Source organism: Chiloscyllium plagiosum, unplaced genomic scaffold (genome assembly GCF_037043375.1).
Source record: "Chiloscyllium plagiosum isolate Xiang-an unplaced genomic scaffold, Cpla_swu_hap1 HiC_scaffold_29, whole genome shotgun sequence".
Classification (NCBI taxonomy): domain Eukaryota; kingdom Metazoa; phylum Chordata; class Chondrichthyes; order Orectolobiformes; family Hemiscylliidae; genus Chiloscyllium; species Chiloscyllium plagiosum.
The window spans coordinates 2,182,846-2,196,299 of NW_028270167.1; the positions used below are offsets into that span (position 1 = coordinate 2,182,846).

Here is a 13,454-nt window from a genome sequence, read left to right on the forward strand (position 1 = left end):
GTGGATAGTCAGAGACCTTTTCCCAGGGTGGAAATGTCTATCACAAGGGGACATAATTTTAGGATAATTGGAGGAAGGTTTAGGGGAGATGTTAGAGGTAGGTTCTTTACACAGAGAGTGGTGGGTGTGTGGAATGCACTGCCAGCAGTGGTAGTAGAGTCAGAGACATTAGAGACATTTAAGCAACTCTTGGATAGGCACATGGATGATAGTAAAATGAAGGGCACAGAGGTTAGTCTGATCTTAGAGTAGGATAAAAATTTTGGCACAACATCGAGGGCTGAAGGGCCTGTGCTGTACTGTTCTATGTTCTATGAGGGGCATGGATAGGATGAATAGCCATGGTCTTATTTCCTGGGTGGGGGAGTCCAAATCTAGAGGGCATAGGTTTAAGGTGAGAGGGGAAGGATTTAAAGAGGACCTGAGGGGTAACATTTTCATGCAGAGGGTGGTGCTTGTGTGGAATGAGCTGCCAGAGGCAGTGGTGGATGTTGGTACAATTATGACACTTAAAAGGCATCTCGTTGGATATATGAATAGACAGGATTTAGAGGGACATTAGCCAAATGCTAGCACATGGGACTAGTTCAGATTGGGATTGGGTTGGACCAAAAGGTCTGTTTCCATGCTGGATGACTTGATGAATACAACATCTTAAGAGAATAAAGGTATAAACATGATGGAATTTCTGCTACTGAAAGGGGATAAGGGAATTAAAGAGGAGAAAATTTGGTATCACGTTGTGGATGGAAGAGATAAAATGACAAATGTTATGAAACAAAAGCAAAAGAAGTAGTAATGGTTTAGTAAAGGAACAAAGTCTGTTTCCAAAGTGTGCACAGCTAGCAGAATAATGAACAACTCTGTCTGAAAGCAAATATTTGAAAAACAAGATTAAGATTGGCTCTCAGGGAAAAGTAATCAAAATGGGGGGCAGAGTTCACCAACTGTCCTTGCTTACATACAGAGATCTAAAACACACAAACAGGTGTAGTCTCACTAAAACCATAGAAAACTGTAGCAAGACCTCCTTATAATTCCTCCTTTCACTAAAGACCAGCATATGTCTCTCAATAGTTTGCTGTATCTGTGTGGTAAATTCCTGTATTCTTTGGACAAGCACAAATGTTTCTGAAAATCAACTTATTAAAGCTCTATACCTGCTCAAAACAGGTATCAAACTGTATAATTTCTCATTTCCACATATTATGTATCTATCACTTTGTTGCTAGCTCATTTAATCTGTCTCTCTCTTTATAGCCATGTCTCTGATCTGTTTTCGGGGTGAGGGGGAGCAGCCCCAAGTTGTGGTCCACATAAGTACTAAAGACCTAGGGAGGAAAAGTGATGGGGATTTAGGGCAGAAATTCAGGGAGCTAGGAAGGAAACTTAATGCCGTAACAGACTTGTTAGCTCTGGTTCAAAGATCAGCAAGGCGGCCTTTGTGTGGAGTGGCAGAAAATGGGGAAGATACTAAATGAGTATTTTGCATCAGTATTTACTGTGGAAAAGGATATGGAAGATATAGATGGTGACATCTTGCAAAATGTCCATATTACAGAGAAGGAAGTGCTAAATGTCTTGAATGGGTAAAGGTGGATAAATCCCCAGGACCTGATCAGATGTACCCTAGAACTCTGTGGGAAGCTAGGGAAGTGATTGCTGGGCCTCGTGCTGAGATATTTGTATCATCGATAGTCACAGGTGAGGTGCCAGAAGACTGGAGATTGGTTAACGTGGTACCACTGTTTAAGAAGGGCGGTAAGGACAAGCCAGGGAACTATAGACCAGAGAGACTGACTACGATGGTGGGCACATTGTTGGAGGGAATCCTGAGAGCCAGGATGTACATGTATTTGGAAAGGCAAGGACTGATTAGGGATAGTCAACATGGCTTTGTGCGTGGGAAATTATGTCTCACAAACTTGAAGTAACAAAGAAGATTGATGAAGGCAGAGCATAGATGTGATCTATATGGACTTCTGTAAGGCATTCAACAAGGTTCCCCATGGGAGACTGGTTAGCAAGGTTAGATCTCATGGAATACAGGGAGAACTAGCCATTTAGTTACAGAGGACAGAGGGTGGTGGTGGAGGGTTGTTTTTCAGACTGGAGGACTGTGACCAGTGGAGTGCCACAAGGATCAGTGCTGGGTCTTCTACTTTTTGTCATTTACATAAATGATTTGGATGTGAGCATAAGAGGTACAGTTAGTAAGTTTGCAGATGACACCAAAATTGGAGGTGTAGTGGACAGCGAAGAGGGTCACCTCAGATTACAACAGGATCTTGACCAGATGGGGCAATGGGCTGAGGAGTGGCAGATGGAGTTTTATTCAGATTAATGTGAGGTGCTGCATCTTGGGAAGGCAAATCTTAGCAGGACTTATACACTTAATGGTAAGGTCCTAGTGAGTTTTGCTGAACAAAGAGACCTTAGAGTGCAGGTTCATAGCTCCTTGAAAGTGGAGTCACAGGTAGATAGGATAGTGAAGAAGGCGTTTGGTATGTTTTTTTTCATTGGTCAGAGTATTGAGTACAGGAGGTGGGAGGTCATGTTGCGGCTGTACAGGATAGTGGTTAGGCCACTGTTGGAATATTGTGTGCATTCTGGTCTCCTTCCTATCGGAAAGAATCGAAAAGATTTACAAGGATGTTGTCAGGGTTGGAGGATTTGAGCTATAGGGAGAGACTGAACAGGCTGTTTTCCCTGGAGCGTCGGAGGCTGAGGGGTGACCTTATAGACGTTTACAAAATTATGAGGGGCATGGATAGGATAAATAGACAAAGTCTTTTCCCTGGGGTCAGGGAGTCCAGAACTAGAGGGCATAGGTTTAGGGTGAGAGGGGAAAGATATAAAAGGGACCTGAGGGGCAACGTTTTCACACAGAGGGTGGTACGTGTATGGAATGAGCTGCCAGGGGAAGTGGTGGAGGCTGGTACAGTTGCAACATTTAAGAGGCATTTGAATGGGTATATGAATAGGAAGGGTTTGGAGGGATATGGGCCAGGTGCTGGCAGGTGGGACTAGATTGGGATGGAATATCTGGTCGGCATGGATGGGTTGGACGAAGGGTCTGTTTCCATGCTGTACAACTCTGTGACTCTATGACTCTATGTTGCCCGTGCCATGTGCTAGCGAGGCGAGGAATAGGGAGAGAGAGGAGTTAGACATGCTACAGGGATGGTGCAGGAGGGAGGGTTTCAGATTCCTGGATAATTGGACTCATTCTAGGGTAGGTTGGACCTCTATAACAGGATGGTCTGCACCTGAACCAGAGGGGTACCACTATCCTGGGGAAAATATTTGCTAATGCTCTTCGGGAGGGTTTAAGCTAATTCAGCAGGGAATGGGAACCTGAACTGTAGCTCCAGTGGCCAGAAGGTTGAGAGTAGTGAGGTCAGAAATATGGTTTCAAGGTTGCAAGAGTTCACTGGCAAGCAGGAAGTTGGTTTGAAGTGTTGCTACTTCAACACCAGGAGCATCCAGAATAAGGTGGGTGAACTTGCAGCATTGGTTGGTACCTGGGACTTCGATGTTGTGGCCATTTCGGAGACATGGATAGAGCAGGGACAGGAATGGTTGTTGCAGGTTCTGGGATTTAGATGTTTCAGAAAGAACAGAGAAGATGGTAAAAGAGGGGGTGGTGTGGCATTGTTAGTCAAGGACGGTATTACGGTAGCAGAAAGGACATTTGAGGACTCGTCTACTAAGGTAGTATGGGCTGAGTTCCCTGTTGGAAGTTTTCTATAGGCCTCCAGATAGTTCCAGCGATGTAGAGGAAAGGATAGCAAAGATGATTCTGGATAGGAGTGAGAGTAACAGGGTAGTTGTTATAGGGCTTTAACTTTCCAAATATTGACTGGGAATATGATAGCTCAAGTACTTTAGATGGGTCAACTTTTGTCCAATGTGTGCAGGAGGGTTTCCTGACACAGTATGTCGACAGGCCAACAAGAGGCGAGACCACAATAGATTTGGTACTGGGGAATGAACCCGGCCAGGTATTAGATTTGGAGGGAAGTGAACACTGTGGTGATAGCGACCACAATTCGGTTATGTTTACGTTAGTGATGGTAAAGGATAGGTATATACCGCAGGGCAAGAGTTATAGCTGGGGGAAAGACAATTATAATGTGATTAGGCAAGATTTAGCATGTATTGGATGGGGAAGGAAACTGCAGGGGATGGGCACAATTGAAATGTGAAGCTTATTCAAGGAACAGCTACTGCGTGTCCTTGATAAGTATGGACCTGTCAGGCAGGGAGGAAGTGGTCAATGAGGGAGCTGTGGTTTACTAAGGAAGTTGAATCTTTTGTGAAGAGGAAGAAGAAGGTTTATGTTAAGATGAGACGTGAAGGCTCAGGGCACTTGAGAGTTACAAGGTAACCAGGAAAAACCTAAAGAGAGAGCTAAGAAGAGCCAGGAGGGGACATGAGAATTTGTTGGCAGTTAGGATCAAGGAAAACCCTAAAGCTTTCTACAGGTATATCAGGAATAAAAGAATGACTAGAGAAAGATTAGGGCTAATCAAGGATAGTAGTGGGAAGTCATGCATGGAGTCCGAGGAGATTGGGGGAAGCGCTAAATGAATATTTTTTGTCAGTATTCATACTGCAAAAAGACAATGTTATCAAGGAGAGTATGGAAATACAGGCTACTGGACTAGATGGGATTGAGGTTCACAAGGAGGAGGTGTTACAGATTCTGGAAAGTGTGAAAATAGATAAGTTCCCTGGGCTGGATGGGATTTATCCTAGGATCCATTGGGAAGCCAGGGAGGAGATTGCAGAGCCATCGGCTTTGATCTTTATGTAGTCATTGCCTACAGGAATAATACCAGAAGACTGGAGGATAGCAAATGTTGTTCCCTTGTTCAAGAAGGGGAGTAGAGACAACCCTGGTAATTATAGGCCTGTGAGCCTTACTTCAGTTGTGGGTAAAGTGTTGGAAAAGGTTATAAGAGATAGGATTTATAATCATTAGAGAGGACTAATTTGATTAGGGATAGTCAACATGGTTTTGTGAAGGGTAGGTCGTGCCTCACAAACCTTATTAAGTTCTTTGAGACAGTGACTAAACAGGTGGATGAGGGTAAAGCGGTTGATGTGGTGTATCTGGATTTCAGTAAGGCATTTAATAAGGTTCCCTATGGTAGGCTATTGCACAAAATATGGAGGCATGGGATTGATGGTGACTTAGCGATTTGGATCAGAAATTGGATCTGTTTTGGGGCCATTGCTGTTTGTCATTTTTATAAATGAGTTGGATGAGGGTGTTGAAGGATGGTTTAGTAAATTTGCGGATGACACGAAGGTCGGTGGAGTTGTGGATAGTGCTGAAGGATGTTGTAGGTTGCAGAGGGACATAGATTAGCTGCAGAGCTGGGCTGAGAGGTGGCAAATAGAGTTTAATGCGGAATAGTGTGAGGGGATTCACTTTGGAAGGAGCAACAGGAGTAAAGAGCAATGGGCTAATGGTATGATCCTTGATGGTGTAGATGAGCAGAGAGATCTTGGTGCCCAGGTACATAGATCCTTGAAAGTTGCCACCCAGGTTGATAGGGTTAAGACAGCATACGGTGTGTTAGCTTTTATTGCTGGAGGGATTGAGTTTCAGAATCAGGACGTCATGCTGAGCTGTCCAAAACTCTGGTGTGGCCACACTTGGGGTATTGAGCACAGTTCTGGTCACCGCATTATAGGAAGGATGTGGCAACTTTGGACAGGGTTCAGATGAGATTTACCAGGATGTTGCCTGGTATGGAGGGAAGGTCGTATGAGGAAAGGCTGAGGGATTTGAGACTGTTTTTGTTAGAGAGAAGGTTGAGAGGTGACTTAATTGAGACATACAAAATAATGAGAGGGTTAGATATGATGGACAGTGAGAGCCTTTTCCTCAGATGGTGATGGCTAGCACGAGGGGACATAGCTTTAAATTGAGGGGTGATAGATATAGGACAGATGTTTACTCAGAGAATAGTAGGGGCATGGAACGCACTGCGTGCAAAAGTAGTAGACTCACCAACTTTAAGGGTATTTGAATGGTCATGTTTATCCAAATGTATGGATGACAATGGAATAGTGTAGGTTAGATGTGCTTCAGATTGGTTCCACAAATCGGTGCAACATCAAGGGCCGAAGGGGCTGTACTGCCCTGTAATGTTCTATGTTCTCTGTTGTCTTCACAGTTTACATTCCCACCTCATGTTGTGTTGTCGATAAATGTTGAAATATTAGTCTTGATCTCTTTGCCTAAATATTTAATGTAATTGCAAACAGCAGAGACCCTAACACTGATTCTTGAAACGCTTTATTACAGCCTGCCATCCTGAAAATGCCTTGTTTATTCCTACTGTCCGCTAATCAATCCTCCATCTGTGGTAATGTGTAATACCTTGTGTATTAATACAGTATTTTGTGTGGTACCTTATTGAGTACCTTTTGAAAATCCAAATATATTACATCTACCTGTTCGTGTGCTCTCCACATCCCAGCAGGTTTCACTCTCAGGGTTGTTTTCTCTGTTTTTATGTTTTCTTTAGAGATGTATATGATTCCTCAGGCCACAAAGGAGCCCAGTGGACTTTATACCATTGCCAGTACACTTTATTATCTGCCTGAGAAGAAGGACAAAGATTCTAAATTTTACTGTGAGGTAAACTACAGGATGCCGACAGGAGTAGAGAAAACGAAGAAGTCGATTAAGATTGACATACAAATATCCTGTGAGTATTCAAGTGTTGCAAAGCAGATTTTAACTGGAAACCAGGGGGATATTGCATGGGCCTACCTGACAATGCCACTGTTCCATGTATAAAACTTGATTTGAACTCCATAAACTGTGGCAGAAGTAAAATCTTCCTTGAGATGAAGAAGCCTTATCTCGAGGCTTCAACTCCCATTTACTAAGTGTAGATACAGATGTATATAGCCTGAAATAAATAACTGAAATGATCTAACTATCATAGCATATGCAGTTGATGAAATCCTCTCTTTGTATCCTTTGCAGTTAATGATTACTAACATTTTTGGAGCAGATCCATGTGTTACTAGATAGCAACGTTCGAATCTGCCCAGCCATGGGGATGGGATCTGTTGCAAGGTTTCCCAAAGGTCTCTCGGGACAGGTTGAGGTCACTGAGGAGGATTTCAAATAGTTACAAGTAATTGGAGAAAGCGACGGAAGTGGACTACATGTTGGAGTGCTGCAGTTAGCCATGTAATTGGATGGCTCGTGCTGTTTGAATTGAGGTGAAATTCTAGAATTAGTAGGCAGCCAAGTATTAGAGTCAAGATTCAGAGAAGTCCTGGGAATGGAGAAAGTAAAAAGCTCCCTGGATCTGTGTTCGAGGAAGCTTTGAGGGGGTGAGAAGAAGCCTGTGAGCATTAATGCAATTGAGAGTGGATGTTGAAAAGCCCACAATATATGCTTTGTGTAGGAGCTCTCTCTCCGTGGATACTGCCTGACCCGCTGTGATTTCCAGTATTCTTTTGTTTTCATATGCTTCATACAGTTGAGCAAGATTAGAGCTTGGTAAACTGCAAAGCAGTGCCAGTGTGCTGTTCTGAAATTGTGCCTGAGAGTAAGTACTCAAGTGCAGTTTTAAATTCAGGTGAATGCATACCCAGGAAGTGAGGGTGACCAACTAGAACGGGAGCAGTCATTGAGGCAATCAGTGATGGAGTGGTTGTTAAGAGGGAATTTTGAGGCCAGATGACACAAGTGAAAAGTTGTGATCCTTTAATGACATTTGATGACCCACCATGAAACCTATGGAATCTGTCCTGATCACACTTGTTGTTTCATGAGCTCTGTGGAGTGTTCGGCTCCAGACCTCTATATTAACCACATGTTAATTCTCAGTGTAAGAAAGCCGTTATTGATTAATTGTAGGTTATATTACTGTTCTAACATTGTAAAGTTCATTTCTGTTTGTTCAAAGTGTGAAGCTTTGTAGCTTCATTCCCTTCGCAAGTTCCCTTGTTGCTTTTTTCACTTTGAAAGAAAATTTCTCGTCTCTAGCCAGACCATAACAGAAACTAGCAGACTGCCCAAAGTTTGAACAATGCAAACAGTGTGTAGATGATGATTCACCTGTGTGGGACAGGTAGACTGATGTCTTTTATTCTCTGCATTCTTTTCCCTGTTTTGGAAAGGATGAGTTTTAAAGCTCATAGTAGTAGGGTGTTTCCCAGTGGTGTGGACATTATCTACAGGATGGATGGAAAACTCAAATCCCAAGAACAAAATGACACTGACGTTGCTCATGAAATTCATGATGTGGTTGATAGTGTCATCTCTGCTTTCTCAGAAGAGAATCTTCAAGTGTTGTTGTAATGCCTTTATGGAAACATACCAAAGAATTGGCCTCAGCTCAACCTCAAGAAGACTCAAGTCCTTTGCCAACCCATTCAAGGGAAAGTTCTGACCTACCCTTTATTAAGGTCAAAGGAAACATCCTCCCAAATAAGGAACATTTCCTGGGGAACCACCTCTCAAAGATTGACATCGATGTGAACAGTGCCTCCAGCCCATGAGCGCTACCTTCAGATGCCTAAAGATGTCTTCGACAATTGCGATATACATATTGACACCAAGTTCTTGTGTATAAGGCAGTCATCTTCCCGACTCTGCTATACAGCTCTGAAACTTGGATGATGTATAAACACCACCTCCAGGCCCTGGAGAAGTACCATCAACACTGAGGTGGATTCTCCACATCAACTAGAAGAACAGCCATACTAACATCAGTGTCCTCAAAAGACCCAATAGCACCAGCATCAAGGCCATAATCATCTGAAACCAATCCCATTGGGCTGGCCACACACTAGGGATGCCCAAGTTGCCACTGCCAAAGCAAATCTTCTTCACCCAGCTCAAGGAAGACAACTTGAATAAGAGGAGGACAAAGGAAATCCTTCAAAGACTCACTGAAGATTTCCCTCAAGAAATACAAACAGGCATTAATGTCTGGGAAACCCTTGCTCAAGAAACTGAGTTGATGGAGCCTTCTGTATGAAGGGTCACAATTCTTCAAGAACACCCATCAGCAGAAGGATATGCAGAAAAGGAACTTGATAAAGGAATGCTAGTGTTCTTGGGACAAAAGACCAGTTCCACCTTCTAGAAACACGTGCAAAATGTGTGGTTGGAGATGTGGCTCTACGATTCGACTCATCAGACATGCAGGAATTTGCAGGTGGACAGCGAGTAGGACATTCCACAACTGTTATAGAATATTCACAACACCTCAACGTGTTCTTTATCCATTTCTGTAAAAGACACTATTAAACATTTTATACTGGTCAATTGTTTCAGATTTCTGGTATTCCATTGCTATCATGGTAAGGACGTATGGGTATCATGGATGCAGCTCCTCAGGCATTTTGTGTGATTTCGACAACTGTTGGATTTTCAGTCATTTGCCCCCTTTGTGAGTATTAGTAATAAGCCTCCCTTAAGTGCCAGAAAAAAGGTGGGAATCTTGAACTCTCATTACCATCTGGATTGTAGAGGCAGAAACCTTCATAACATTTAAGAAGTAATTTTGATGTACACTTGCAATGCCTAGAAATGCAAGGCTATGGGGCAGGTGCTAGAAAATGGGATTAGAATAGTTAGGTGGTGGTTTTTGACTGGTAGACCTCTGTGACTCTATGATATTGGCACCAGCAGAGATGAGTGCAGGCTACGTGCTGCATTTTACAAGCGAGCCTCTTTCCTTTAAGGGCAAGGGACCATAAAGTTAATTAGAAAATTGAGGGCCAAAACTTAACTCTCTCTCCAATGGTGAGTTTAATGGTAGGGCAGCTTTCAACTGGGTATGAGGATGTTGGCTAGGGCCCTGATACCTTTATTTCCAGCTCAGCCAAGTCCTTAGCAGGAAGGCTCATAGACAAAATGTTGGAGAAAATCTACATTATTGGACAGGTCCCAAAGATTTCTTTGTACTTCCTCCCAGTTTGGACCAAGAGATATGACAGTCTTTGTAAACTTGAATCAACTGCGATATCAGTATCATATAATTATGCCATTTATACTGTTTGTAGAGCTAGGCTGATCTTTATGGGTACAGAGGTAAATATGAGACCCACAAGGGACATTTATGACATTGTCAGACATGTGCAGGAATAACTACAGATTATATTTTGTTTTTACAACCATGTGACAATAGGATCACAGCATTCCAAAGATTAACACATTGAAATTCATCTGAAGCCATCCATCATTTTTAAGTCGGGAGTAAAGAAGCATGCTTCATGAGTTTGAGGCAATACTGTCAATTTTATGACTTGATCTAACTTAAATGAGTAAATAAATAAAATTTATGCCAACTGCAAGAAGGGATATCTTTCAAAAATATGAATCCTCATTTGTCATGAGTTTTTAAGGTTCATTGAAAGGAGAGAGATTTCAAAAAGACTTAAGAGGCAAATTTGTTTTAGAGGGTGGTTCACGTGTGGAGTGAACTTCCTGAGGAAGTGATGGCTGCGGGTACAATTACAATGTTTAAAAGACATTTGGATGGATACATGAATAGTGAGTGTGGTGCTGGAAAAGCAGAGAAGGTCAGGCAGCATACGAGGAGCAGGAGAATCAATATTTTGAGCAGAAGCCCTTCATCAGGAGCCTTTCCTGATGAAGGGCTCATGCCCGAAACATTGATTCTCCTGCTCCTCAGATGCTGCCTGACCGGCTGTGCTTTTCCAGCACCACACTCTTGACTCTCATCTCCAGCATCTGCAGTCCTCACGTTCGCCTGGATACATGAATAGGCAAGGTTTGGAGAGTTATGCGCAGGGGCAGGTAGGTGGGTCTAATTTAGTTAGGATGACATTTGTCTTGGATTGATTGAACTGAAGGGTCTGTTTCTGTGCTGTATGACTCTCTTGCTCTGTAAATAGAAGCAGGAATAGGCCGTACTGCTGCTTAGGCATGCTCCATCATTTAATAATATCGTGACTATCCGAAGCATATGTGCAAAGTAGACCACAAATTGTGAATTGTATAGTTTGTCCCCCCTCTTTTAGTGTCTCGAGTGTTCTGATTTACAATCATAGAATCCCTAGAGAGTGAAAGAGGCTATTCAGCCTATCGAGTCTGTGCCAACAGTCTGAAGACCAACCCACCCAGAGGCAGCCCTCTACCCTGTACCCATGACCCCACAGTTCCCATGGCCAATCCACCTAACCTGCACATTTTTGTACCATGGGAGGAATCCAGAGCACTCATCAGAAACACACGCAGACATGGGGAGACGTGCAAACCCCAAAGTCATCCAAGGCTAGAATTGAACCTAGGTCCCAGGCACAGTGAAGCATCATGCCACCACTAAGATTCTATTATTAGAATCATACAATCCCGAGTGTGCAAACTGGCCCTTTGGCTCAACAAGTCCATACCAACCTTCCGAGGAGTAACCCACCCTGACCCCCTACCCTATTATCCTATATTTTACCCCTGACTAATGCACATCTTTGGATTGTGGGGGGGAAACCAGAGCTCTTAGAGGAAACCCACACAGACACTGGGAGAACGTGCAAACTCCACACAGTCACGGCTGGAATTGAACCAGGTCCCTGGCTCTGTGAGGCAGCAGTGCTAACCACTGAACCAATGTGCCACCCGTATTCTTCCATGATGATTCTATGATTCTATTTAAAAATAATCAGCAAGAAAGCTTTAATTTTAAGCAAAGTTAAAGAGTAGTTTATTACACAATTGCTGAAATTTACTAACTAAAGAAGTGATAGTTATTAAGTAAAGTGCAGGTGCAAAGATTGAAATATATATGGACAAAATATGCTGGTAAAGATAAGAGTAACATCAGTCTCATATTGATATGGGCCTCTTAACTCCTTGAAGATTCCCTTTCAGAGAGAAGGGGTTCAAAGGTGGAAGTCAGAATTTGTCTGCTATGATGGCTTCTGTAGTTGAACATTTGGAGGTTTTTCCTATGGGTAGACTGAGCAGAACAGATTCTGCAAGAGAGTGAAGGTTCATTTATTTCAGAAGTTTTCAACCAGTGTGCTGCAGCATGGTGAGAAATGTGCCTCGACATTCTTGGGAAGCAGTGCCGCTCCATGTAGATGTGGAAGTAGGAAATTGCTCACAATGCAGCCTGCTTATTGAAACAACTGTTGAACTGACCTGCCTGCCCGGATACATATCCATATTAGCAAGGACTTTAAGGTAAATATTTTGGGATTTTTTTTTAGTTAAGCCACCAATCAAAATCTAAGAATAGATTCTGAGAAGAAATAGGAATGTTTCTTGTCAAAAGAGGCAATTCATTTCCAAAGAATGAAACATCTGAAGCCAAAGATAAAAGAGCAAGAACAATTCTGAGTCAGGACAATGAGAGCTATCTGGCCTTTGGATATTCATAGACTGGAGATGCTGCTTGCCTCTTACTTGAATGTTGCATTTACAGAGAGAAGTTGGCAAATTCTGTGCTAGTACAAATTTAAAAATCACACAACACCAGATTATAGTCCAACAGGTTTATTTGGAGTGTTGCTCCTTCATCAGGTGGTCAAGAATAGTTGGCAAGACAAACACCTGATGAAGAAGCAGTGCTCCGAAAGCTGGGGCTTTCAAAGAGACCGGTTGGACTATAAGCTTGTGTTGTGTGATTTTTAACTTTGTCCACCCCAGTCCAACATTGGCTCCTCCCTATCGTGCTGGTACAAAGATAACGTACCAATTACAGACAATCTCTTGCAAACAAACACCTGCCTCAAAACCTTAAGAGAACAAAATGTCATGTGCACCCAACGCAGTTGATAACTGGAGTGTGCGCAGTTATCAGATTAGGATCTAGAGACGAGTTACCAAGCTGTCTTCAAAGCAGCCCTATATTATTGTTGAAACATTAATCATGCCTGCATGTAAAAAAAACCCCATAAGTGTGATGTGAAGAACTGATGCTGCAAAAGAGATTGTCAAAATTCCACTCCCTGATAATATAGTTAAACAATGAATCAACAACGTCAGCTGATATCAAGAAGGTGCTTTAAAAGAAGCTAGCTACTAGTTAGAAGTTTACTTTGCAGATTGCTGACTCCACAGATATAAGCAGACCCTGCAAGCTGCTGGCCAATGTTCAGTGTGTTGATGGGAATTCCATTCAAGGGAATTTTTCTTTTGTAAGGAGCTACCAAGGCATGCGACTGGTGAAGAAGTATTTTGAGTAACAGCTGCTTGAGGGTAAGCAAACGTGGGCCACGTGTTGGAGTATTTGCACTGATGGAGCAGCACCCTTCAGGAGAAAGTCTAAGGATTTGTCAGTAAGGTGAAAGAGCAAACTCCTAACATTCACACCATCAATTGTATCCCCCACTGTGAAGCTCTTGGAACTGGAACAAGGTCACCAGAGCTTTGATTTCTACTTCCTCTCAACAAGACTATGACTGGATGCATGACTTGCTTTCTTCAATGTCTTCAGATT

General features: G+C 42.8%; 1 protein-coding gene across 3 annotated transcripts in view; it reads left to right on the forward strand.

Annotated features, from left to right (window-relative positions):
* The window catches only part of mcamb (melanoma cell adhesion molecule b), a 196,238-nt gene that overhangs the window by 135,879 nt on the left and 46,905 nt on the right, over nucleotides 1-13,454 (forward strand). For all 3 annotated transcript variants that reach the window (XM_043677730.2, XM_043677733.2, XM_043677732.2), the window contains exon 6: nucleotides 6,546-6,728. In XM_043677730.2, the coding sequence (XP_043533665.2) occupies nucleotides 6,546-6,728 (183 nt within the window). The remainder of the gene's footprint in view (nucleotides 1-6,545; nucleotides 6,729-13,454) is intronic.